This window comes from Taudactylus pleione, unplaced genomic scaffold (assembly GCF_031769625.1).
Source record: "Taudactylus pleione unplaced genomic scaffold, aTauple2 ptg000356l, whole genome shotgun sequence".
NCBI lineage: Eukaryota > Metazoa > Chordata > Amphibia > Anura > Myobatrachidae > Taudactylus > Taudactylus pleione.
In genome coordinates this window covers 573,112-600,630 of record NW_028284757.1, presented here as the reverse complement: position 1 = coordinate 600,630, position 27,519 = coordinate 573,112, and the positions used below count along the sequence as shown (strand labels likewise).

The 27,519-nt window shown below is 51.9% G+C and overlaps 1 protein-coding gene across 2 annotated transcripts in view; it reads right to left on the bottom strand.

Moving 5' to 3' along the window:
* Positions 1-27,519, bottom strand: part of LOC148508565 (anion exchange protein 2-like) — a 414,596-nt gene that overhangs the window by 315,102 nt on the left and 71,975 nt on the right. For both annotated transcript variants that reach the window (XM_088444359.1, XM_088444360.1), the window contains exons 3-4: positions 6,705-6,864; positions 4,862-5,088 (exon numbers count right to left, since the gene is read on the bottom strand). In XM_088444359.1, the coding sequence (XP_088300485.1) occupies positions 4,862-5,088; positions 6,705-6,864 (387 nt within the window). The remainder of the gene's footprint in view (positions 1-4,861; positions 5,089-6,704; positions 6,865-27,519) is intronic.

The following is a 27,519-nucleotide window of genomic DNA, read 5'->3' as shown; positions in this document are numbered from 1 at the left end:
TCTTTCTTCTCCCTCTCCCCGCACCATGCCGCTGTAACGCTCTCTCTTCTCCCTCTCCCTTTCCCCGCACCATACCGCTGTGTTTAACGCTTTTTCTCCTCCCTCTCCCCGCACCATGTCGCTGTGTGTAACGCTCTTTCTTCTCCCTCTCCCGCACCATGCCGCTGTGTGTAACGCTCTTTCTTTTCCCTCTCCCTCTCCCCTCACCATACCGCTGTGTGTAACGCTTTCTTTTCCTTCTCCCTTTCCCCGCACCATGCCGCTGTGTGTAACGCTCTTTCTTCTCCCTCTCCCCACTCCATGCCGCTGTGTGTAACGCTCTTTCTTCTCCCTCTACCCACTCCATGCCGCTGTGTGTAACACTCTTTCTTCTCCCTCTCCCTCTCCCCACTCCATGCCGCTGTGTGTAACACGCTTTCTTCTCCCTCTCCCTCTCCCCACTCCATGCCGCTGTGTGTAACGTTCTTTCTTCTCCCTCTCCCGCACCATGCTGCTGTGTAATGCTCTTTCTTTTCCCTCTCCAACTCCCCTCACCATACCGCTGTGTGTAACACTTTCTTTTCCCTCTCCCTTTCCCAGCACCATGCCGCTGTGTGTAACGCTCTTTCTTCTCCCTCTCCCCACTCCATGCCGCTTTGTGTAACGCTCTTTCTTCTCCCTCTCCCCGCACCATGCCGCTGTGTGTAACGCTCTTTCTTCTCCCTCTCCCCACTCCATGCCGCTTTGTGTAACGCTCTTTCTTCTCCCTCTCCCCGCACCATGCCGCTGTGTGCAACGCTCTTTCTTCTCCCTCTCCCCACTCCATGCCGCTGTGTGTAACGCTCTTTCTTCTCCCTCTCCCCAGTCCATGCCGCTGTGTGTAACGCTCTTTCTTCTCCCTCTCCCGCACCATGCTGCTGTGTGTAACGCTCTTTCTTTTCCCTCTCCCTCTCCCCTCACCATACCGCTGTGTGTAACGCTTTCTTTTCCTTCTCCCTTTCCCCGCACCATGCCGCTGTGTGTAACGCTTTCTTTTCCTTCTCCCTTTCCCCGCACCATGCCGCTGTGTGTAACGCTCTTTCTTCTCCCTCTCCCCGCACCATGCCGCTGTGTGTAACGCTCTTTCTTCTCCCTCTCCCCACTCCATGCCGCTGTGTGTAACGCTCTTTCTTCTCCCTCCCCCCGCACCATGCCGCTGTGTGTAACGCTCTTTCTTCTCCCTCTCCCCACTCCATGCCGCTGTGTGTAACGCTCTTTCTTCTCCCTCTCCCCACTCCATGACGCTGTGTGTAACGCTCTTTCTTCTCCCTCTCCCCACTCCATGCCGCTGTGTGTAACGCTCTTTCTTCTCCCTCTCCCCAGTCCATGCCGCTGTGTGTAACGCTCTTTCTTCTCCCTCTCCCGCACCAAGCTGCTGTGTGTAATGCTCTTTCTTTTCCCTCTCCCTTTCCCCGCACCATGCCGCTGTGTGTAACGCTTTCTTTTCCTTCTCCCTTTCCCCGCACCATGCCGCTGTGTGTAACGCTCTTTCTTCTCCCTCTCCCCGCACCATGCCGCTGTGTGTAACGCTCTTTCTTCTCCCTCTCCCTTTCCCCGCACCATGCCGCTGTGTGTAACGCTCTTTCTCCTCCCTTTCCCCGCACCATGCCGCTGTGTGTAACGCTCTCTTTTCCCTATCCCTTTCCCCGCACCATGCCGCTGTGTGTAACGCTCTTTCTTCTCCCTCTCCCGCACCATGCTGCTGTGTGTAACGCTCTTTCTTTTCCCTCTCCCTTTCCCCGCTCCATGCCGCTGTGTGTAACACACTTTCTTTTCCCTCTCCCTTTCCCCGCACCATGCCGCTCTGTGTAACGCTCTTTCTTCTCCCTCTCCCTTTCCCCGCTCCATGCCGCTGTGTGTAACGCTCTTTCTTCTCCCTCTCCCTCTCCCCACTCCATGCCGCTGTGTGTAACGCTCTTTCTTCTCCCTCTCCCCACTCCACGTCGCTGTGTGTAACGCTCTTTCTTCTCCCTCTCCCTGCTCCATGCCGCTGTGTGTAACGCTCTTTCTTCTCCCTCTCCCTCTCCCCACTCCATGCCGCTGTGTGTAACGCTCTTTCTTCTCCCTCTCCCCACTCCATGCCGCTGTGTGTAACGCTCTTTCTTTTCCCTCTCCCTTTCCCCGCACCATGCCGCTGTGTGTAACGCTCTTTCTCCTCCCTCTCCCCGCACCATGCCGCTGTGTGCAACGCTCTTTCTTTTCCCTCTCCCTGCACCATGTCGCTGTGTGTAACTCTCTTTCTTTTCCCTCTCCCTTTCCCCGCACCATGCCACTGTGTGTAACGCTCTTTCTTCTCGATCTCCCCACTCCATGCCGCTGTGTGTAACGCTCTTTCTTCTCCCTCTCCCTGCCGCTGTGTGTAACGCTCTTTCTTCTCCCTCTCCCTCTCCCCACTCCATGCCGCTGTGTGTAACGCTCTTTCTTCTCCCTCTCCCCGCACCATGCCGCTGTGTGTAACGCTCTTTCTTCTCCCTCTCCCCACTCCATGCCGCTGTGTGTAACGCTCTTTCTTCTCCCTCTCCCTCTCCCCACTCCCTGCCGCTGTGTGTAACGCTCTTTCTTCTCCCTCTCCCGCACCATGCTGCTGTGTGTAATGCTCTTTCTTTTCCCTCTCCCGTCACCATACCGCTGTGTGTAACACTTTCTTTTCCCTCTCCCTTTCCCCGCACCATGCCGCTCTGTGTAACGCTCTTTCTTCTCCCTCACCATGCCGCTGTGTGTAACGCTCTTTCTATTCCTTCTCCCTTTCCCCGCACCATACCGCTGTGTGTAACGCTCTTTCTTTTCCTTCTCCCTTTCCCCGCACCATACCGCTGTGTGTAACGCTCTTTCTTCTCCCTCTCCCGCACCATGCCGCTGTGTGTAACGCTCTTTCTTCTACCTCTCCCCACTCCATGCCGCTGTGTGTAACGCTCTTTCTTCTCCCTCTCCCCACTCCCTGTCGCTGTGTGTAACGCTCTTTCCTCTCCCTCTCCCGCACCATGCTGCTGTGTGTAATGCTCTTTCTTTTCCCTCTCCCGTCACCATACCGCTGTGTGTAACACTTTCTTTTCCCTCTCCCTTTCCCCGCACCATGCCGCTGTGTGTAACGCTCTTTCTTCTCCCTCTCCCCACTCCATGCCGCTGTGTGTAACGCTCTTTCTTCTCCCTCTCCCTACTCCATGCCGCTGTGTGTAACGATCTTTCTTCTCCCTCTCCCTACTCCATGCCGCTGTGTGTAACGCTCTTTCTTCTCCCTCTCCCCACTCCATGCCGCTGTGTGTAACGCTCTTTCTTCTCCCTCTCCCTGCACCATGCCGCTGTGTGTAACGCTCTTTCTCCTCCCTCTCCCTTTCCCCGCACCATGCCGCTGTGTGTAACGCTCTTTCTCCTCCCTTTCCCTTTCCCCGCACCATGCCGCTGTGTGTAACGCTCTTTCTTTTCCTTCTCCCTTTCCCCGCTCCATGACGCTGTGTGTAACACACTTTCTTTTCCCTCTCCCTTTCCCCGCACCATGCCGCTCTGTGTAACGCTCTTTCTTCTCCCTCACCATGCCGCTGTGTGTAACGCTCTTTCTATTCCTTCTCCCTTTCCCCGCACCATACCGCTGTGTGTAACGCTCTTTCTTTTCCTTCTCCCTTTCCCCGCACCATACCGCTGTGTGTAACGCTCTTTCTTCTCCCTCTCCCGCACCATGCCGCTGTGTGTAACGCTCTTTCTTCTCCCTCTCCCTTTCCCCGCATCATGTCGCTGTAACGCTCTTTCTTCTCCCTCTCCCGCACCATGCCGCTGTGTGTAACGCTCTTTCTTCTCCCTCTCCCGCACCATGCCGCTGTGTGTAACGCTCTTTCTTCTCCCTCTCCCTTTCCCCGCTCCATGCCGCTGTGTGTAACACTCTTTCTTTTCCCTCTCCATGCCGCTGTGTATAATGCTCTTTCTTTTCCCTCTCCCTTTCCCTGCACCATGCCGCTGAGTGTAACACTCTCTTTCTCCTCCTTCTCCCGCACCATGCCGCTGAGTGTAACGCTCTTTCTCCTCCCTCTCCCCGCACCATGCCGCTGTGTGTAACGCTCTTTCTCCTCCCTCTCCCTCTCCCCGCACCATGTCGCTGTGTGTAACGCTCTTTCTCCTCCCTCTCCCTGCACCATGCCGCTGTGTGTAACGCTCTTTCTTTTCCCTCTCTATTTCCGTGCACATCGCCGCGGGCTTGCTGACTTACCTGGCTGGCTGTGGGCTGGTGGCAGGGTATAGGGGAGAGGGAACCCTGGGTTGCTGGGTAATTAAATTAACTGATTGGTGCCCAGACTCTCCTCTCCAGGCTATTCCCATTGTCCTCCTTGTGCCCCCTATGGAGCTGAAGAGATGTATTGGAGGAGTGACAGACATCAGCCTGATTTGTTCCTATCTGCTGACCTCGCCCTCCTTTGTATCACTACATCGGTTGCAGGCTAGCTTTGGTGCAACATACCCACTATGTGCCCAGGAGAGTTCCGGGTACCGTCAGCGAGCACAGGAGGCACTGCGTGGGTAACAGATATTTACATATTCTTCTCATTTATCTCTTACCCCCCACTAGGGCACCTAACACTTGGTGCTTATGCTCTGTTGCTTATCTGGGTGTTATGGTCACTTATATTATCCATGTCCTGGTCCTGTATTGTACTGTAAGTCACTGGTCACCTATGTGTGTATGTACTGTGTAAGGCGCTGCGGAACACTTGTGGCGCCATATAAATAAATGATAATAATAATAATTAGTCCTCCAAAACATGGCGTCTGCATCTAGTGTTAAGGTGTGGGAGCCAATGGTACAGAGTGCATATTACATATACACAGCTATATACTCATATAGAACCTGTATTACCAATATGTCCACTGCTTCCGTCCCTTCATCAGGGGTCTTCTCCCCCTCTGTGTCCTCTTCCTCCTCTTCCTCCCTCTCCTGAATGGTCCCGGGAGTATCTCCAAGTATTGATCCCTTTCTCCGCTTTTTCCTCTTCTTTTTATGTTTTCGAGGGTCCCGACTAGAGCAGTCAGGGGGGAGGTGAGATGAGAGAGGATGGTGGATGTGATGCGAGGACTGACGATGGTCTAAATAATTATAGATACATAAATATGTACAGAGTATTCAGCAGTATTCATAGTATGGGATAACGATGATATCTGGGTATTACAGGTGCTATAAATAACTAACCAGAAAGATCAATAATGCATAAAAAGTCATGTAAGGCATCCTCACATGTATATATAATACTATGGCTGCTGCGTGTAACATATCAGCACATGAAGAACATGTCAAAGCAAATATAGAAAGCTGGTGCTCTACATGTCTCCGATCATAGCTCCATGGTGCATATATTCAATCAGCCATGAAAATTCATTAGCTTAATCTCTTCATGGTCTCCATTCACTCACCATCACTGATCCCATTCATGTTCCACCATCAATGATCCCATTCACGTTCCACCATCACTCGGTCCATTCACGTTCCACCATCACTGATCCCATTCAGGTTCCACCATCACCCGGTCCATTCAGGTTCCACCATCACCCGGTCCATTCGCGTTCCACCATCACCCGGTCCATTCGCGTTCCACCATCACCCGGTCCATTCGCGTTCCACCATCACCCGGTCCATTCGCGTTCCACCATCACCCGGTCCATTCGCGTTCCACCATCACCCGGTCCATTCGCGTTCCACCATCACCCGGTCCATTCGCGTTCCACCATCACCCGGGCCATTCGCGTTCCACCATCACCCGGTCCATTCACGTTCCACCATCACCCGGTCCATTCAGGTTCCACCATCACTGATCCCATTCAGGTTCCACCATCACCCGGTCCATTCAGGTTCCACCATCACCCGGTCCATTCGCGTTCCACCATCACCCGGTCCATTCGCGTTCCACCATCACCCGGTCCATTCGCGTTCCACAATCACCCGGTCCATTCGCGTTCCACCATCACCCGGTCCATTCGCGTTCGACCATCACAAGGCCCATTCGCGTTCCACCATCACCGGCCCATTCACGTTCCACCATCACCCGGTCCATTCACGTTCCACCATCACCCGGTCCATTCACGTTCCACCATCACCCTGTCCATTCACGTTCCACCATCACCCGGTCCATTCACGTTCCACCATCACCCGTTCCATTCACGTTCCACCATCACTCGGTCCATTCACGTTCCACCATCACTCGGTCCATTCACGTTCCACCATCACTCGGTCCATTCACGTTCCACCATCACTCGGTCCATTCACGTTCCACCATCACTCGGTCCATTCACGTTCCACCATCACTCGGTCCATTCACGTTCCACCATCACTCGGTCCATTCACGTTCCACCATCACTCGGTCCATTCACGTTCCACCATCACTCGGTCCATTCACGTTCCACCATCACTAACACCATTTAAGTTCCACCATCACTAAGTCCATTCATGTTCCACCATCATTCACTCTACTCATGTTCCCCAATCACTCACTGGTTTTGGTTTTTAAATAATTGCTGCTTTACAAACACGGCAGACTTTTGGAATTATGATATATCCCACGTCACACATGAGCACAGGAGACTCTTCTCCTATTGATATGGTGTATGATTCAGCTGGACAATTCCTAATGAATGGATTGGTTATTTTATCATGGCCGTGTGTCATGCGTGTGGTGAGCGAGTGGTGCACACGGCCGCGGGTAACTTACATTGGAAGTCCTCCTCACTGTAACTCTTGCCCAGCTCAGTTGGGCTGCGAGGATGAGTTTCCTGGAGAATATTTTCAAACCTTTCCACGACCAGGGCCTGGATAACATCTCCATCATCGTCATAATGCAGAGACGTCTGAGCAGAGGCTTCAGGAGGTGTCTGGAACAAATACACACAATGGGTAGATATTAGTAGAGACATTGCTGTCAGATACTATTATAACTGATGAGAGTTAAATGCATGAGAGGAGAGAACCAGATGTAACCACACATATAATATATATTACTAATAGTGTAACAGTCATAATGCTCTGCTCTGTGCATTCAGGTGAGTTACTCATGGCAAAGCCCCCAGGTGGTAGTGTACAGGGGAAGAGGTGTGTGCCCCATTACAGGGGTGTGTGCACTGCATTACAGGGGGAGAGGTGTGTGCCCCATTACAGGGGTGTGTGCGCTGCATTACAGGGGGAGAGTGCTCCATTACAGGGGGAGAGTGCGCCATTACAGGGGGAGAGTGCTCCATTACAGGGGGAGAGTGCTCCATTACAGGGGGAGGGGAGAGTACCCCATTACAGGGGGAGAGTGCTCCATTACAGGGGGAGAGTACTCCATTACAGGGGGAGAGGTGTGTGCCCCATTACAGGGGGAGAGTGCTCCATTACAGGGGGAGAGTGCTCCATTACAGGGGGAGAGTGCCCCATTACAGGGGGGAGGCGTGTGCTCTATTACAGGGGGAGAGGCGTGTGCTCCATTACAGGGGGAGAGGCGTGTGCTCCATTACAGGGGGAGAGGCGTGTGCTCCATTACAGGGGGAGGGGAGAGTGCCCCATTACAGGGGGAGAGTGCTCCATTACAGGGGGAGAGTGCTCCATTACAGGGGGAGAGTGCTCCATTACAGGGGGAGAGGTGTGTGCCCCATTACAGGGGGAGAGTGCTCCATTACAGGGGGAGAGTGCTCCATTACAGGGGGAGAGTGCTCCATTACAGGGGGAGAGTGCCCCATTACAGGGGGAGAGGCGTGTGCTCCATTACAGGGGGAGAGGCGTGTGCTCCATTACAGGGGGAGAGGCGTGTGCTCCATTACAGGGGGAGAGGCGTGTGATCCATTACAGGGGGAGAGGCGTGTGATCCATTACAGGGGGAGAGGCGTGTGCTCCATTACAGGGGGGGAGTGCTCCATTACAGGGGGAGAGTGCTCCATTACAGGGGGAGAGGTGTGTGCCCCATTACAGGGGGAGAGTGCTCCATTATAGGGGGAGAGGTGTGTGCCCCATTACAGGGGGAGAGTGCTCCATTACAGGGGGAGAGGTGTGTGCTCCATTACAGGGGGAGGGGAGAGTGCCCCATTACAGGGGGAGGGGAGAGTGCCCCATTACAGGGGGAGAGAGCTCCATTACAGGGGGAGAGTGCTCCATTACAGGGGGAGAGGTGTGTGCTCCATTACAGGGGGAGGGGAGAGTGCCCCATTACAGGGGGAGGGGAGAGTGCCCCATTACAGGGGGAGAGTGCCCCATTACAGGGGGAGAGTGCTCCATTATAGGGTGGAGAGTGCTCCATTACAGGGTGGAGAGTGCCCCATTACAGGGTGGAGAGTGCCCCATTACAGGGTGGAGAGTGCTGTATATTGTTAGTCTCATCTATGGTAAAACATTTGGCGGTAGCGGCTTGGTGGGCTATACAGCAGACCTTACGGCTATCTGTGATCAGAGCAGATCTTATTACTACTGTATGATCATGGTGTGCATAAGGTCAGGACTTGGTTTGGATGTGTCAGTCTATGGTGCGTTCACAAACGCCCTGAAATGCTTTTTCAAAGGAAAGCATGCCCCTCTTTATGGTCTCCAGTTTGCCCCCAACGCCCGGCACATCTGATCTTGTCTGTATGCCCTCCCCGGGCACTGGGGCACCGACTGCCACTGTAGAGGAATCTTACTGGCTGCTCAGACTCTTGTATTGTTTATCTGTGTCACTGTCATTTCCCTGTATGGCGCCATATAAAGAAATAATAATAATAACAACACTGTATATAATGCTGCCGGGAAGCGTATACATGAGCTACGAGGGACATTACTGTATATAATGGTGCCGGGAAGCGTATACATGATCTACGAGGGACGTTACTGTATATACTGCTGCCGGGAAGCGTATACATGAGCTATGAGGGACGTTACTGTATATAATGCTGCCGGGAAGCGTATACATGAGCTACGAGGGACATTACTGTATATAATGCTGCCGGGAAGCTTATACATGATCTACGAGGGACATTACTGTATATACTGCTGCCGGGAAGCCTATACATGATCTACGAGGGACATTACTGTATATAATGCTGCCGGGAAGCGTATACATGATCTACGAGGGACATTACTGTATATAATGCTGCCGGGAAGCGTATACATGAGCTACGAGGGACATTACTGTATATAATGGTGCCGGGAAGCGTATACATGAGCTACGAGGGACATTACTGTATATAATGGTGCCGGGAAGCGTATACATGAGCTACGAGGGACATTACTGTATATAATGGTGCCGGGAAGCGTATACATGATCTACGAGGGACATTACTGTATATACTGCTGCCGGGAAGCTTATACATGATCTACGAGGGACATTACTGTATATAATGCTGCCGGGAAGCGTATACATGAGCTATGAGGGACATTACTGTATATACTGCTGCCGGGAAGCGTATGCATGAGCTATGAGGGACATTACTGTATATAATGCTGCCGGGAAGCGTATACATGAGCTATGAGAGACGTTACTGTATATAATGCTGCCGGGAAGCGTATACATGAGCTATGAGAGACGTTACTGTATATAATGCTGCCGGGAAGCGTATACATGAGCTATGAGGGACGTTACTGTATATAATGGTGCCGGGAAGCGTATACATGAGCTACGAGGGACATTACTGTATATACTGCTGCCGGGAAGCGTATACATGAGCTACGAGGGACGTTACTGTATATAATGCTGCCGGGAAGCCTATACATGATCTACGAGGGACGTTACTGTATATAATGCTGCCGGGAAGCGTATACATGAGCTATGAGGGACATTACTGTATATACTGCTGCCGGGAAGCGTATACATGAGCTATGAGGGACATTACTGTATATAATGCTGCCGGGAAGCGTATACATGAGCTACGAGGGACGTTACTGTATATAATGCTGCCGGGAAGCCTATACATGATCTACGAGGGACGTTACTGTATATAATGCTGCCGGGAAGCGTATACATGAGCTACGAGGGACATTACTGTATATAATGCTGCCGGGAAGCCTATACATGAGCTATGAGGGACATTACTGTATATAATGCTGCCGGGAAGCGTATACATGAGCTATGAGGGACATTACTGTATATAATGCTGCCGGGAAGCGTATACATGAGCTATGAGGGACATTACTGTATATAATGCTGCCGGGAAGCGTATACATGAGCTACGAGGGACATTACTGTATATAATGCTGCCGGGAAGCGTATACATGAGCTATGAGGGACATTACTGTATATAATGCTGCCGGGAAGCCTATACATGAGCTATGAGGGACATTACTGTATATAATGCTGCCGGGAAGCGTATACATGAGCTATGAGGGACATTACTGTATATAATGCTGCCGGGAAGCGTATACATGAGCTACGAGGGACGTTACTGTATATAATGCTGCCGGGAAGCCTATACATGAGCTACGAGGGACATTACTGTATATAATGCTGCCGGGAAGCGTATACATGAGCTATGAGGGACGTTACTGTATATACTGCTGCCGGGAAGCGTATACATGAGCTATGAGGGACATTACTGTATATAATGCTGCCGGGAAGCGTATACATGAGCTATGAGGGACATTACTGTATATAATGCTGCCGGGAAGCGTATACATGAGCTATGAGGGACATTACTGTATATACTGCTGCCGGGAAGCGTATACATGAGCTATGAGGGACATTACTGTATATACTGCTGCCGGGAAGCGTATACATGAGCTATGAGGGACATTACTGTATATAATGCTGCCGGGAAGCGTATACATGAGCTATGAGGGACGTTACTGTATATAATGCTGCCGGGAAGCGTATACATGAGCTATGAGGGACATTGCTGTATATAATGCTGCCGGAAGCGTATACATGAGCTACGAGGGACATTACTGTATATACTGCTGCCGGGAAGCCTATACATGATCTACGAGGGACGTTACTGTATATAATGCTGCCGGGAAGCGTATACATGAGCTATGAGGGACGTTACTGTATATAATGCTGCCGGGAAGCGTATACATGAGCTATGAGGGACGTTACTGTATATAATGCTGCCGGGAAGCGTATACATGAGCTATGAGGGACGTTACTGTATATAATGCTGCCGGGAAGCGTATACATGAGCTATGAGGGACATTGCTGTATATAATGCTGCCGGGAAGCGTATACATGAGCTACGAGGGACATTACTGTATATACTGCTGCCGGGAAGCCTATACATGATCTACGAGGGACATTACTGTATATAATGCTGCCGGGAAGCGTATACATGAGCTATGAGGGACATTACTGTATATAATGCTGCCGGGAAGCGTATACATGAGCTATGAGGGACATTACTGTATATAATGCTGCCGGGAAGCGTATACATGAGCTATGAGGGACATTACTGTATATAATGCTGCCGGGAAGCGTATACATGAGCTACGAGGGACATTACTGTATATAATGCTGCCGGGAAGCGTATACATGAGCTATGAGGGACATTACTGTATATAATGCTGCCGGGAAGCGTATACATGAGCTACGAGGGACATTACTGTATATAATGCTGCCGGGAAGCGTATACATGAGCTACGAGGGACATTACTGTATATAATGCTGCCGGGAAGCGTATACATGAGCTATGAGGGACATTACTGTATATAATGCTGCCGGGAAGCGTATACATGAGCTATGAGGGACATTACTGTATATAATGCTGCCGCGAAGCGTATACATGAGCTATGAGGGACGTTACTGTATATAATGCTGCCGCGAAGCGTATACATGAGCTACGAGGGACGTTACTGTATATAATGCTGCCGGGAAGCGTATACATGATCTACGAGGGACATTACTGTATATAATGCTGCCGGGAAGCGTATACATGAGCTATGAGGGACATTACTGTATATACTGCTGCCGGGAAGCGTATACATGAGCTATGAGGGACATTACTGTATATAATGCTGCCGGGAAGCGTATACATGAGCTATGAGGGACATTACTGTTTATACTGCTGCCGGGAAGCGTATACATGAGCTATGAGGGACATTACTGTATATACTGCTGCCGGGAAGCGTATACATGAGCTATGAGGGACATTACTGTATATACTGCTGCCGGGAAGCGTATACATGAGCTATGAGGGACGTTACTGTATATAATGCTGCCGGGAAGCGTATACATGAGCTACGAGGGACGTTACTGTATATAATGCTGCCGGGAAGCGTATACATGAGCTACGAGGGACATTGCTGTATATAATGCTGCCGGGAAGCGTATACATGAGCTACGAGGGACATTACTGTATATACTGCTGCCGGGAAGCCTATACATGATCTACGAGGGACATTACTGTATATAATGCTGCCGGGAAGCGTATACATGAGCTATGAGGGACGTTACTGTATATAATGCTGACGGGAAGCGTATACATGAGCTACGAGGGACGTTACTGTATATAATGCTGCCGGGAAGCGTATACATGAGCTACGAGGGACGTTACTGTATATAATGCTGCCGGGAAGCGTATACATGAGCTATGAGGGACATTACTGTATATAATGCTGCCGGGAAGCGTATACATGAGCTACGAGGGACATTACTGTATATAATGCTGCCGGGAAGCGTATACATGAGCTACGAGGGACATTACTGTATATAATGCTGCCGGGAAGCGTATACATGAGCTACGAGGGACATTACTGTATATAATGCTGCCGGGAAGCGTATACATGAGCTATGAGGGACATTACTGTATATAATGCTGCCGCGAAGCGTATACATGAGCTATGAGGGACGTTACTGTATATAATGCTGCCGGGAAGCGTATACATGATCTACGAGGGACATTACTGTATATAATGCTGCCGGGAAGCGTATACATGAGCTACGAGGGACATTACTGTATATAATGCTGCCAGGAAGCGTATACATGAGCTATGAGGGACATTACTGTATATAATGGTGCCGGGAAGCGTATACATGAGCTATGAGGGACATTACTGTATATAATGCTGCCAGGAAGCGTATACATGAGCTACGAGGGACGTTACTGTATATAATGCTGCCGGGAAGCCTATACATGAGCTATGAGGGACATTACTGTATATGTAATTAGTATTATATGATGAGGACAATGTCCAGGTGAAACATTGCCAAGAACTACCTATTAAACATGTGAGACAGCTGGTAACAAAGGATAAGTAAGGAGAAACCGGCCGTGGAATACAGGGTACAGTTACTTATATAGCACCAGCATAATCTGTTGCGCTTTAGGAATGTGAACAAAATGGTAATAAAATAAAACTACGTAATAGTAGACAAACAGACAGAAAGTTAAGAGGGCCCTGCTCGCAAGCTTCAATCTAATCGGCATCAGATCAGGGATAATGTGGCAGCACGGTGTCACAGTGATTAGCACTGCTCCCTCACAGCACTTGCATTATAGTATGACTCAAGGCAGGGCTGTCTGTGCAGAGTTTGTACGTTCTCCATGTGCTTGTGTGACTGTCCTCTGGGTGCTCCGGTTTCCTTCCACAATTCAAAAACATACTGGTAGTGGCTTCTGAGGAGGAATGCACTCTATAGTGAGTGTGTGTATATATGAGAGTGTGTATATATGAGAGTGTGTATATATGAGTGTGTGTATATATGAGTGAGTATGAATATTTGAGTGTGTGTGTGTGTGTATATATGTGAGTGTGTGTATATGTGAGTGTGTGTGTGTATATATATGTGAGTGTGTGTATATATGTGAGTGTGTGTATATATGAGAGTGTGTGTATATATGAGTGTGTGTGTGTATATATGTGAGTGTGTGTATATATGAGTGTGTGTGTGTATATATGTGAGTGTGTGTATATATGAGTGAGTGTGTGTATATATATATATATATGTGTGTATATATGTGAGTGTGTGTATATATGAGTGTGTGTGTGTGTATATATATATATATATATATATATGTGTGTGTATGTATGAGTGAGTGCGTGTATATATCTGAGTGTGTGTGTGTATATATGAGTGAGTGGATGTGTATATGTGGGTGTGTGTATATATGAGTGAGTGTGTGTATATATGAGTGAGTGGATGTGTATATGTGAGTGTGTGTATATATGTGAGTGTGTGTATATATATGAGTGAGTGGATGTGTATATGTGGGTGTGTGTATATGTGAGTGTGTATATATATATGAGTGAGTGTATATATGGGAGTATGTGTAAAAATGTGAGTGTGTGTATATGTGAGTGTGTGTATATGTGAGTGTGTGTATATGTGAGTGTGTGTGTGTGTATATATATGAGAGTGTGTGTATATATATGAGTGAGTGGATGTGTATATGTGGGTGTGTGTATATATGAGTGAGTGGATGTGTATATATGAGTGTGTGTATATATATATGAGAGTGTGTGTATATATATGAGTGAGTGGATTTGTATATGTGGGTGTGTGTATATGTGAGTGTGTGTATATATATGAGTGAGTGTATATATGTGAGTGTGTGTATATATGAGTGTGTGTATATATGAGTGTGTGTATATATGAGTGTGTGTATATATGAGTGTGTGTATATATGAGTGTGTGTGTATATATGTGAGTGAGCTTGTGTATATATGAGTGAGTGGATGTGTATATGTGGGTGTGTGTGTATATATGAGTTAGTCTGTGTATATATGTGAGTGTGTATATGTGACTGTGTATATATGAGTGAGTGTGTGTATATATGAGTGAGTGTGTGTATATATGAGTGAGTGTGTGTATATATGTGAGCGTGTGTGTATATGTGAGTGTGTGTATATGTGAGTGTGTGTATATGTGAGTGTGTGTATATGTGAGTGTGTGTATATGTGAGTGTGTGTATATGTGAGTGTGTGTATATGTGAGTGTGTGTGTGTCCATGTGATAGGGATATAGATTGTAAGCTGGTATTAATAAATGAAATATTCTATGTAAAGCGCTGTGGAATGTGTGCACTATATAAGTAACTGGAAATAGATACAATTGTGTCCTCAGACTGTGGCTACAGTACAGTAAAAGGTAACGTATGACTCTAAGTCGAGCGTCTTTCTCACTAAAAATGTGCATCTTATTTTGCCTAAATAAAGCAACAAAACGACTTAGCGATCCTGCAGTGCTCAATGTGATGTGCGACGGAGCCTAAATCTGTATACACAGCCCGGCGTCTCTGGTACACTGTGAGCGGTGTGCTCCGTGCCGTATGACCTAGGCTAGGTGTATGAGGAGACACGTCTGTATACACAGCCCGGCGTCTCTGGTACACTGTGAGCGGTGTGCTCCGTGCCGTATGACCTAGGCTAGGTGTATGAGGAGACGTCTGTATACACAGCCCGGCGTCTCTGGTACACTGTGAGCGGTGTGTTCTGTGCCGTATGACCTAGGCTAGGTGTATGAGGAGACGTCTGTATACACAGCCCGGCGTCTCTGGTACACTGTGAGTGGTGTGTTCTGTGCAGTATGACCTAGGCTAGGTGTATGAGGAGACGTCTGTATACACAGCCCGGCGTCTCTGGTACACTGTGAGCGGTGTGTTCCGTGCCGTATGACCTAGGCTAGGTGTATGAGGAGAGACGTCTGTATACACAGCCCGGCGTCTCTGGTACACTGTGAGCGGTGTGTTCCGTGCCGTATGACCTAGGCTAGGTGTATGAGGAGACGTCTGTATACACAGCCCGGCGTCTCTGGTACACTGTGAGCTGTGTGTTCTGTGCCGTATGACCTAGGCTAGGTGTATGAGGAGACATCTGTATACACAGCCCGGTGTCTCTGGTACACTGTGAGCGGTGTGTTCCGTGCCGTATGACCTAGGCTAGGTGTATGAGGAGACGTCTGTATACACAGCCGGGCGTCTCTGGTACACTGTGAGCGGTGTGTTCCGTGCCGTATGACCTAGGCTAGGTGTATGAGGAGACACGTCTGTATACACAGCCCGGCGTCTCTGGTACACTGTGAGCGGTGTGTTCCGTGCCGTATGACCTAGGCTAGGTGTATGAGGAGACGTCTGTATACACAGCCCGGCGTCTCTGGTACACTGTGAGCTGTGTGTTCTGTGCCGTATGACCTAGGCTAGGTCTATGAGGAGACATCTGTATACACAGCCCGGCGTCTCTGGTACACTGTGAGCGGTGTGTTCCGTGCCGTATGACCTAGGCTAGGTGTATGAGGAGACGTCTGTATACACAGCCGGGCGTCTCTGGTACACTGTGAGCGGTGTGTTCCGTGCCGTATGACCTAGGCTAGGTGTATGAGGAGACACGTCTGTATACACAGCCCGGCGTCTCTGGTACACTGTGAGCGGTGTGCTCCGTGCCGTATGACCTAGGCTAGGTGTATGAGGAGACACGTCTGTATACACAGCCCGGCGTCTCTGGTACACTGTGAGCGGTGTGTTCCGTGCCGTATGACCTAGGCTAGGTGTATGAGGAGACACGTCTGTATACACAGCCGGGCGTCTCTGGTACACTGTGAGCGGTGTGCTCCGTGCCGTATGACCTAGGCTAGGTGTATGAGGAGAGACGTCTGTATACACAGCCCGGCGTCTCTGGTACACTGTGAGCGGTGTGTTCCGTGCCGTATGACCTAGGCTAGGTGTATGAAGAGAGACGTCTGTATACACAGCCCGGCGTCTCTGGTACACTGTGAGCGGTGTGTTCTGTGCCGTATGACCTAGGCTAGGTGTATGAGGAGACACGTCTGTATACACAGCCCGGCGTCTCTGGTACACTGTGAGCGGTGTGTTCTGTGCCGTATGACCTAGGCTAGGTGTATGAGGAGACACGTCTGTATACACAGCCCGGCGTCTCTGGTACACTGTGAGCGGTGTGCTCCGTGCCGTATGACCTAGGCTAGGTGTATGAGGAGACACGTCTGTATACACAGCCCGGCGTCTCTGGTACACTGTGAGCGGTGTGCTCCGTGCCGTATGACCTAGGCTAGGTGTATGAGGAGACACGTCTGTATACACAGCCCGGCGTCTCTGGTACACTGTGAGCGGTGTGTTCCGTGCCGTATGACCTAGGCTAGGTGTATGAGGAGACGTCTGTATACACAGCCCGGCGTCTCTGGTACACTGTGAGCTGTGTGTTCTGTGCCGTATGACCTAGGCTAGGTGTATGAGGAGACGTCTGTATACACAGCCCGGCGTCTCTGGTACACTGTGAGCGGTGTGTTCTGTGCCGTATGACCTAGGCTAGGTGTATGAGGAGAGACGTCTGTATACACAGCCCAGCGTCTCTGGTACACTGTGAGCGGTGTGTTCCGTGCCGTATGACCTAGGCTAGGTGTATGAGGAGACGTCTGTATACACAGCCGGGCGTCTCTGGTACACTGTGAGCGGTGTGCTCCGTGCCGTATGACCTAGGCTAGGTGTATGAGGAGAGACGTCTGTATACACAGCCCGGCGTCTCTGGTACACTGTGAGCGGTGTGTTCCGTGCCGTATGACCTAGGCTAGGTGTATGAAGAGAGACGTCTGTATACACAGCCCGGCGTCTCTGGTACACTGTGAGCGGTGTGTTCCGGGCCGTATGACCTAGGCTAGGTGTAGGAGGAGACACGTCTGTATACACAGCCGGGCGTCTCTGGTACACTGTGAGCGGTGTGTTCCGTGCCGTATGACCTAGGCTAGGTGTATGAAGAGAGACGTCTGTATACACAGCCCGGCGTCTCTGGTACACTGTGAGCGGTGTGTTCTGGGCCGTATGACCTAGGCTAGGTGTAGGAGGAGACACGTCTGTATACACAGCCGGGCGTCTCTGGTACACTGTGAGCGGTGTGTTCTGTGCCATATGACCTAGGCTAGGTGTATGAGGAGACGTCTGTATACACAGCCCGGCGTCTCTGGTACACTGTGAGCGGTGTGTTCTGTGCCGTATGACCTAGGCTAGGTGTATGAGGAGACGTCTGTATACACAGCCCGGCGTCTCTGGTACACTGTGAGCGGTGTGTTCTGGGCCGTATGACCTAGGCTAGGTGTAGGAGGAGACACGTCTGTATACACAGCCGGGCGTCTCTGGTACACTGTGAGCGGTGTGTTCTGTGCCATATGACCTAGGCTAGGTGTATGAGGAGACGTCTGTATACACAGCCCGGCGTCTCTGGTACACTGTGAGCGGTGTGTTCTGTGCCGTATGACCTAGGCTAGGTGTATGAGGAGACGTCTGTATACACAGCCCGGCGTCTCTGGTACACTGTGAGCGGTGTGTTCCGTGCCGTATGACCTAGGCTAGGTGTATGAGGAGACGTCTGTATACACAGCCCGGCGTCTCTGGTACACTGTGAGCGGTGTGTTCTGTGCCGTATGACCTAGGCTAGGTGTATGAGGAGACGTCTGTATACACAGCCCGGCGTCTCTGGTACACTGTGAGCGGTGTGTTCTGTGCCGTATGACCTAGGCTAGGTGTATGAGGAGAGACGTCTGTATACACAGCCCGGCGTCTCTGGTACACTGTGAGCGGTGTGTTCCGTGCCGTATGACCTAGGCTAGGTGTATGAGGAGACGTCTGTATACACAGCCCGGCGTCTCTGGTACACTGTGAGCGGTGTGTTCTGTGCCGTATGACCTAGGCTAGGTGTATGAGGAGACGTCTGTATACACAGCCGGGCGTCTCTGGTACACTGTGAGCGGTGTGTTCTGTGCCGTATGACCTAGGCTAGGTGTATGAGGAGAGACGTCTGTATACACAGCCCAGCGTCTCTGGTACACTGTGAGCGGTGTGTTCTGTGCCGTATGACCTAGGCTAGGTGTATGAGGAGACGTCTGTATACACAGCCCGGCGTCTCTGGTACACTGTGAGCTGTGTGTTCCGTGCCGTATGACCTAGGCTAGGTGTATGAGGAGAGACGTCTGTATACACAGCCCAGCGTCTCTGGTACACTGCGGTGTGTTCCGTGCCGTATGACCTAGGCTAGGTGTATGAGGAGACGTCTGTATACACAGCCCGGCGTCTCTGGTACACTGTGAGCGGTGTGTTCTGTGCCGTATGACCTAGGCTAGGTGTATGAGGAGACGTCTGTATACACAGCCCGGCGTCTCTGGTACACTGTGAGCTGTGTGTTCCGTGCCGTATGACCTAGGCTAGGTGTATGAGGAGAGACGTCTGTATACACAGCCCAGCGTCTCTGGTACACTGCGGTGTGTTCCGTGCCGTATGACCTAGGCTAGGTGTATGAGGAGACGTCTGTATACACAGCCCGGCGTCTCTGGTACACTGTGAGCTGTGTGTTCCGTGCCGTATGACCTAGGCTAGGTGTATGAGGAGACGTCTGTATACACAGCCCGGCGTCTCTGGTACACTGTGAGCTGTGTGTTCCGTGCCGTATGACCTAGGCTAGGTGTATGAGGAGAGACGTCTGTATACACAGCCCGGCGTCTCTGGTACACTGTGAGCGGTGTGTTCAGGGCCGTATGACCTAGGCTAGGTGTATGAGGAGACGTCTGTATACACAGCCCGGCGTCTCTGGTACACTGTGAGCTGTGTGTTCCGTGCCGTATGACCTAGGCTAGGTGTATGAGGAGACGTCTGTATACACAGCCGGGCGTCTCTGGTACACTGTGAGCGGTGTGTTCCGTGCCGTATGACCTAGGCTAGGTGTATGAAGAGAGAAGTCTGTATACACAGCCCGGCGTCTCTGGTACACTGTGAGCGGTGTGTTCTGTGCCGTATGACCTAGGCTAGGTGTATGAGGAGACGTCTGTATACACAGCCCGGCGTCTCTGGTACACTGTGAGTGGTGTGTTCTGTGCCGTATGACCTAGGCTAGGTGTATGAGGAGACGTCTGTATACACAGCCGGGCGTCTCTGGTACACTGTGAGCGGTGTGCTCCGTGCCGTATGACCTAGGCTAGGTGTATGAGGAGACACGTCTGTATACACAGCCCGGCGTCTCTGGTACACTGTGAGCTGTGTGTTCTGTGCCGTATGACCTAGGCTAGGTGTATGAGGAGACGTCTGTATACACAGCCCGGCGTCTCTGGTACACTGTGAGCGGTGTGTTCCGTGCCGTATGACCTAGGCTAGGTGTATGAGGAGACACGTCTGTATACACAGCCCGGCGTCTCTGGTACACTGTGAGCGGTGTGTTCTGTGCCGTATGACCTAGGCTAGGTGTATGAGGAGACATCTGTATACACAGCCCGGCGTCTCTGGTACACTGTGAGCGGTGTGTTCCGTGCCGTATGACCTAGGCTAGGTGTATGAGGAGACGTCTGTATACACAGCCGGGCGTCTCTGGTACACTGTGAGCGGTGTGTTCCGTGCCGTATGACCTAGGCTAGGTGTATGAGGAGACACGTCTGTATACACAGCCCGGCGTCTCTGGTACACTGTGAGCGGTGTGTTCCGTGCCGTATGACCTAGGCTAGGTGTATGAGGAGACGTCTGTATACACAGCCCGGCGTCTCTGGTACACTGTGAGCTGTGTGTTCTGTGCCGTATGACCTAGGCTAGGTGTATGAGGAGACATCTGTATACACAGCCCGGCGTCTCTGGTACACTGTGAGCGGTGTGTTCCGTGCCGTATGACCTAGGCTAGGTGTATGAGGAGACGTCTGTATACACAGCCGGGCGTCTCTGGTACACTGTGAGCGGTGTGTTCCGTGCCGTATGACCTAGGCTAGGTGTATGAGGAGACACGTCTGTATACACAGCCCGGCGTCTCTGGTACACTGTGAGCGGTGTGCTCCGTGCCGTATGACCTAGGCTAGGTGTATGAGGAGACACGTCTGTATACACAGCCCGGCGTCTCTGGTACACTGTGAGCGGTGTGTTCCGTGCCGTATGACCTAGGCTAGGTGTATGAGGAGACACGTCTGTATACACAGCCGGGCGTCTCTGGTACACTGTGAGCGGTGTGCTCCGTGCCGTATGACCTAGGCTAGGTGTATGAGGAGAGACGTCTGTATACACAGCCCGGCGTCTCTGGTACACTGTGAGCGGTGTGTTCCGTGCCGTATGACCTAGGCTAGGTGTATGAAGAGAGACGTCTGTATACACAGCCCGGCGTCTCTGGTACACTGTGAGCGGTGTGTTCTGTGCCGTATGACCTAGGCTAGGTGTATGAGGAGACACGTCTGTATACACAGCCCGGCGTCTCTGGTACACTGTGAGCGGTGTGCTCCGTGCCGTATGACCTAGGCTAGGTGTATGAGGAGACACGTCTGTATACACAGCCCGGCGTCTCTGGTACACTGTGAGCGGTGTGCTCCGTGCCGTATGACCTAGGCTAGGTGTATGAGGAGACACGTCTGTATACACAGCCCGGCGTCTCTGGTACACTGTGAGCGGTGTGTTCCGTGCCGTATGACCTAGGCTAGGTGTATGAGGAGACGTCTGTATACACAGCCCGGCGTCTCTGGTACACTGTGAGCTGTGTGTTCTGTGCCGTATGACCTAGGCTAGGTGTATGAGGAGACGTCTGTATACACAGCCCGGCGTCTCTGGTACACTGTGAGCGGTGTGTTCTGTGCCGTATGACCTAGGCTAGGTGTATGAGGAGAGACGTCTGTATACACAGCCCAGCGTCTCTGGTACACTGTGAGCGGTGTGTTCCGTGCCGTATGACCTAGGCTAGGTGTATGAGGAGACGTCTGTATACACAGCCGGGCGTCTCTGGTACACTGTGAGCGGTGTGCTCCGTGCCGTATGACCTAGGCTAGGTGTATGAGGAGAGACGTCTGTATACACAGCCCGGCGTCTCTGGTACACTGTGAGCGGTGTGTTCCGTGCCGTATGACCTAGGCTAGGTGTATGAAGAGAGACGTCTGTATACACAGCCCGGCGTCTCTGGTACACTGTGAGCGGTGTGTTCCGGGCCGTATGACCTAGGCTAGGTGTAGGAGGAGACACGTCTGTATACACAGCCGGGCGTCTCTGGTACACTGTGAGCGGTGTGTTCCGTGCCGTATGACCTAGGCTAGGTGTATGAAGAGAGACGTCTGTATACACAGCCCGGCGTCTCTGGTACACTGTGAGCGGTGTGTTCTGGGCCGTATGACCTAGGCTAGGTGTAGGAGGAGACACGTCTGTATACACAGCCGGGCGTCTCTGGTACACTGTGAGCGGTGTGTTCTGTGCCATATGACCTAGGCTAGGTGTATGAGGAGACGTCTGTATACACAGCCCGGCGTCTCTGGTACACTGTGAGCGGTGTGTTCTGTGCCGTATGACCTAGGCTAGGTGTATGAGGAGACGTCTGTATACACAGCCCGGCGTCTCTGGTACACTGTGAGCGGTGTGTTCTGGGCCGTATGACCTAGGCTAGGTGTAGGAGGAGACACGTCTGTATACACAGCCGGGCGTCTCTGGTACACTGTGAGCGGTGTGTTCTGTGCCATATGACCTAGGCTAGGTGTATGAGGAGACGTCTGTATACACAGCCCGGCGTCTCTGGTACACTGTGAGCGGTGTGTTCTGTGCCGTATGACCTAGGCTAGGTGTATGAGGAGACGTCTGTATACACAGCCCGGCGTCTCTGGTACACTGTGAGCGGTGTGTTCCGTGCCGTATGACCTAGGCTAGGTGTATGAGGAGACGTCTGTATACACAGCCCGGCGTCTCTGGTACACTGTGAGCGGTGTGTTCTGTGCCGTATGACCTAGGCTAGGTGTATGAGGAGAGACGTCTGTATACACAGCCCGGCGTCTCTGGTACACTGTGAGCGGTGTGTTCCGTGCCGTATGACCTAGGCTAGGTGTATGAGGAGACGTCTGTATACACAGCCCGGCGTCTCTGGTACACTGTGAGCGGTGTGTTCTGTGTCGTATGACCTAGGCTAGGTGTATGAGGAGACGTCTGTATACACAGCCGGGCGTCTCTGGTACACTGTGAGCGGTGTGTTCTGTGCCGTATGACCTAGGCTAGGTGTATGAGGAGAGACGTCTGTATACACAGCCCAGCGTCTCTGGTACACTGTGAGCGGTGTGTTCTGTGCCGTATGACCTAGGCTAGGTGTATGAGGAGACGTCTGTATACACAGCCCGGCGTCTCTGGTACACTGTGAGCTGTGTGTTCTGTGCCGTATGACCTAGGCTAGGTGTATGAGGAGACGTCTGTATACACAGCCCGGCGTCTCTGGTACACTGTGAGCGGTGTGTTCTGTGCCGTATGACCTAGGCTAGGTGTATGAGGAGACGTCTGTATACACAGCCCGGCGTCTCTGGTACACTGTGAGCTGTGTGTTCCGTGCCGTATGACCTAGGCTAGGTGTATGAGGAGAGACGTCTGTATACACAGCCCAGCGTCTCTGGTACACTGCGGTGTGTTCCGTGCCGTATGACCTAGGCTAGGTGTATGAGGAGACGTCTGTATACACAGCCCGGCGTCTCTGGTACACTGTGAGCTGTGTGTTCCGTGCCGTATGACCTAGGCTAGGTGTATGAGGAGACGTCTGTATACACAGCCCGGCGTCTCTGGTACACTGTGAGCTGTGTGTTCCGTGCCGTATGACCTAGGCTAGGTGTATGAGGAGAGACGTCTGTATACACAGCCCGGCGTCTCTGGTACACTGTGAGCGGTGTGTTCAGGGCCGTATGACCTAGGCTAGGTGTATGAGGAGACGTCTGTATACACAGCCCGGCGTCTCTGGTACACTGTGAGCTGTGTGTTCCGTGCCGTATGACCTAGGCTAGGTGTATGAGGAGACGTCTGTATACACAGCCGGGCGTCTCTGGTACACTGTGAGCGGTGTGTTCCGTGCCGTATGACCTAGGCTAGGTGTATGAAGAGAGAAGTCTGTATACACAGCCCGGCGTCTCTGGTACACTGTGAGCGGTGTGTTCTGTGCCGTATGACCTAGGCTAGGTGTATGAGGAGACGTCTGTATACACAGCCCGGCGTCTCTGGTACACTGTGAGTGGTGTGTTCTGTGCCGTATGACCTAGGCTAGGTGTATGAGGAGACGTCTGTATACACAGCCGGGCGTCTCTGGTACACTGTGAGTGGTGTGTTCTGTGCCGTATGACCTAGGCTAGGTGTATGAGGAGACACGTCTGTATACACAGCCCGGCGTCTCTGGTACACTGTGAGCGGTGTGTTCTGTGCCGTATGACCTAGGCTAGGTGTATGAGGAGACACGTCTGTATACACAGCCCGGCGTCTCTGGTACACTGTGAATGGTGTGTTCCCTGCCGTATGACCTAGGCTAGGTGTATGAGGAGACGTCTGTATACACAGCCGGGCGTCTCTGGTACACTGTGAGCGGTGTGCTCCGTGCCGTATGACCTAGGCTAGGTGTATGAGGAGACACGTCTGTATACACAGCCCGGCGTCTCTGGTACACTGTGAGCGGTGTGTTCCGTGCCGTATGACCTAGGCTAGGTGTATGAGGAGACACGTCTGTATACACAGCCGGGCGTCTCTGGTACACTGTGAGTGGTGTGTTCTGTGCCGTATGACCTAGGCTAGGTGTATGAGGAGACACGTCTGTATACACAGCCGGGCGTCTCTGGTACACTGTGAGTGGTGTGTTCTGTGTCGTATGACCTAGGCTAGGTGTATGAGGAGACACGTCTGTAACATGGAGCGAAGAGACTAAAGAAACTTCAGTGCCTAAAATAAAGCAGGAATGTGTGTGGACAGAGAGAAGATATTACAGAGGGGGTGAAGGATTTGGGCCACTTACCTGAGCCATGGCTGGTCACCGGAGAGTAACGGAGAGGAGTGAGAGAAGGGACAGGTAGGAGGGAGGGGATACGGGTGTGATGCCGTCACAGGCAGGGGTGACATTGTACGGGCACAGCTTATCACTTTATAAGATTATACAGAAACACAAGGACAAGGCGACATTAGGACGTATCAGTGATTACTCCACGCCAAATATTGACAATCTCACCAATGTCACTGGTGTCACCAGTATACAGCAGCACGTGCCCAACATGCCTTCTGATTATTACCTGCAGTAATGGACGAACGGTATATATAGTACTTAATATGAGTCACACAGCTCTGCGTCCAAGGCGAAGACCCTCCCCATTCTCTAATAGGTCACAGCGCTCTGTATACAGGACGAAGCCCACCCCGTATCCTGGGTCACAGCGCTCTGTATACAGGACTAAGCCCACCCGTATCCTGGGTCACAGCGCTCTGTATACAGGACTAAGCCCACCCGTATCCTGGGTCACAGCGCTCTGTATACAGGACTAAGCCCACCCGTATCCTGGGTCACAGCGCTCTGTATACAGGTCTAAGCCCACCCGTATCCTGGGTCACAGCGCTCTGTATACAGGACTAAGCCCACCCGTATCCTGGGTCACAGCGCTCTGTGTACAGTACAAAGCCCACCCGTATCCTGGGTCACAGCGCTCTGTATACAGTACAAAGCCCACCCGTATCCTGGGTCACAGCGCTCTGTATACAGGACTAAGCCCACCCGTATCCTGGGTCACAGAGCTCTGTATACAGGACTAAGCCCACCCGTATCCTGGGTCACAGCGCTCTGTATACAGGACTAAGCCCACCCGTATCCTGGGTCACAGCGCTCTGTATACAGGACTAAGCCCACCCGTATCCTGGGTCACAGCGCTCTGTGTACAGGACTAAGCCCACCCGTATCCTGGGTCACAGCGCTCTGTATACAGTACTAAGCCCACCCGTATCCTGGGTCACAGAGCTCTGTATACAGGTCTAAGCCCACCCGTATCCTGGGTCACAGCGCTCTGTATACAGGTCTAAGCCCACCCGTATCCTGGGTCACAGCGCTCTGTATACAGGTCTAAGCCCACCCGTATCCTGGGTCACAGCGCTCTGTATACAGGACTAAGCCCACCCGTATCCTGGGTCACAGCGCTCTGTATACAGGACTAATCCCACCCGTATCCTGGGTCACAGCGCTCTGTATACAGGACTAAGCCCACCCGTATCCTGGGTCACAGCGCTCTGTATACAGGTCTAAGCCCACCCGTATCCTGGGTCACAGCGCTCTGTGTACAGGACTAAGCCCACCCGTATCCTGGGTCACAGCGCTCTGTGTACAGGTATAAGCCCACCCGTATCCTGGGTCACAGCGCTCTGTATACAGGACGAAGCCCACCCGTATCCTGGGTCACAGCGCTCTGTGTACAGGTATAAGCCCACCCGTATCCTGGGTCACAGCGCTCTGTGTACAGGTATAAGCCCACCCGTATCCTGGGTCACAGCGCTCTGTGTACAGGTATAAGCCCACCCGTATCCTGGGTCACAGCGCTCTGTATACAGGACGAAGCCCACCCGTATCATGGGTCACAGCGCTCTGTGTACAGGTATAAGCCCACCCGTATCCTGGGTCACAGCGCTCTGTATACAGGACGAAGCCCACCCGTATCCTGGGTCACAGCGCTCTGTGTACAGGTATAAGCCCACCCGTATCCTGGGTCACAGCGCTCTGTGTACAGGTATAAGCCCACCCGTATCCTGGGTCACAGCGCTCTGTATACAGGACGAAGCCCACCCGTATCATGGGTCACAGCGCTCTGTGTACAGGTATAAGCCCACCCGTATCCTGGGTCACAGCGCTCTGTATACAGGACGAAGCCCACCCGTATCCTGGGTCACAGAGCTCTGTGTACAGGACTAAGCCCACCCGTATCCTGGGTCACAGCGCTCTGTGTACAGGACTAAGCCCACCCGTATCCTGGGTCACAGCGCTCTGTGTACAGGTATAAGCCCACCCGTATCCTGGGTCACAGCGCTCTGTATACAGGACGAAGCCCACCCGTATCATGGGTCACAGCGCTCTGTATACAGGACTAAGCCCACCCGTATCCTGGGTCACAGCGCTCTGTATACAGGACTAAGCCCACCCGTATCCTGGGTAACAGAGCTCTGTATACAGGACTAAGCCCACCCGTATCCTGGGTCACAGCGCTCTGTATACAGGACGAAGCCCACCCGTATTCTGGGTCACAGCGCTCTGTGTACAGGTATAAGCCCACCCGTATCATGGGTCACAGCGCTCTGTATACAGGACTAAGCCCACCCGTATCCTGGGTCACAGCGCTCTGTATACAGGACTAAGCCCACCCGTATCCTGGGTCACAGCGCTCTGTATACAGGACTAAGCCCACCCGTATCCTGGGTCACAGCGCTCTGTATACAGGACTAAGCCCACCCGTATCCTGGGTCACAGCGCTCTGTATACAGGACTAAGCCCACCCGTATCCTGGGTCACAGCGCTCTGTATACAGGACTAAGCCCACCCGTATCCTGGGTCACAGCGCTCTGTATACAGGTCTAAGCCCACCCGTATCCTGGGTCCCAGAGCTCTGTATACAGGACTAAGCCCACCCGTATCCTGGGTCCCAGAGCTCTGTATACAGGACTAAGCCCACCCGTATCCTGGGTCCCAGAGCTCTGTATACAGGACTAAGCCCACCCATATCCTGGGTCCCAGAGCTCTGTATACAGGACTAAGCCCACACGTATTCCTGGGTCACAGCGCTCTGTATACAGGACTAAGCCCACCCGTATCCTGGGTCACAGCGCTCTGTATACAGGTCTAAACCCACCCGTATCCTGGGTCACAGCGCTCTGTATACAGTACTAAGCCCACCCGTATCC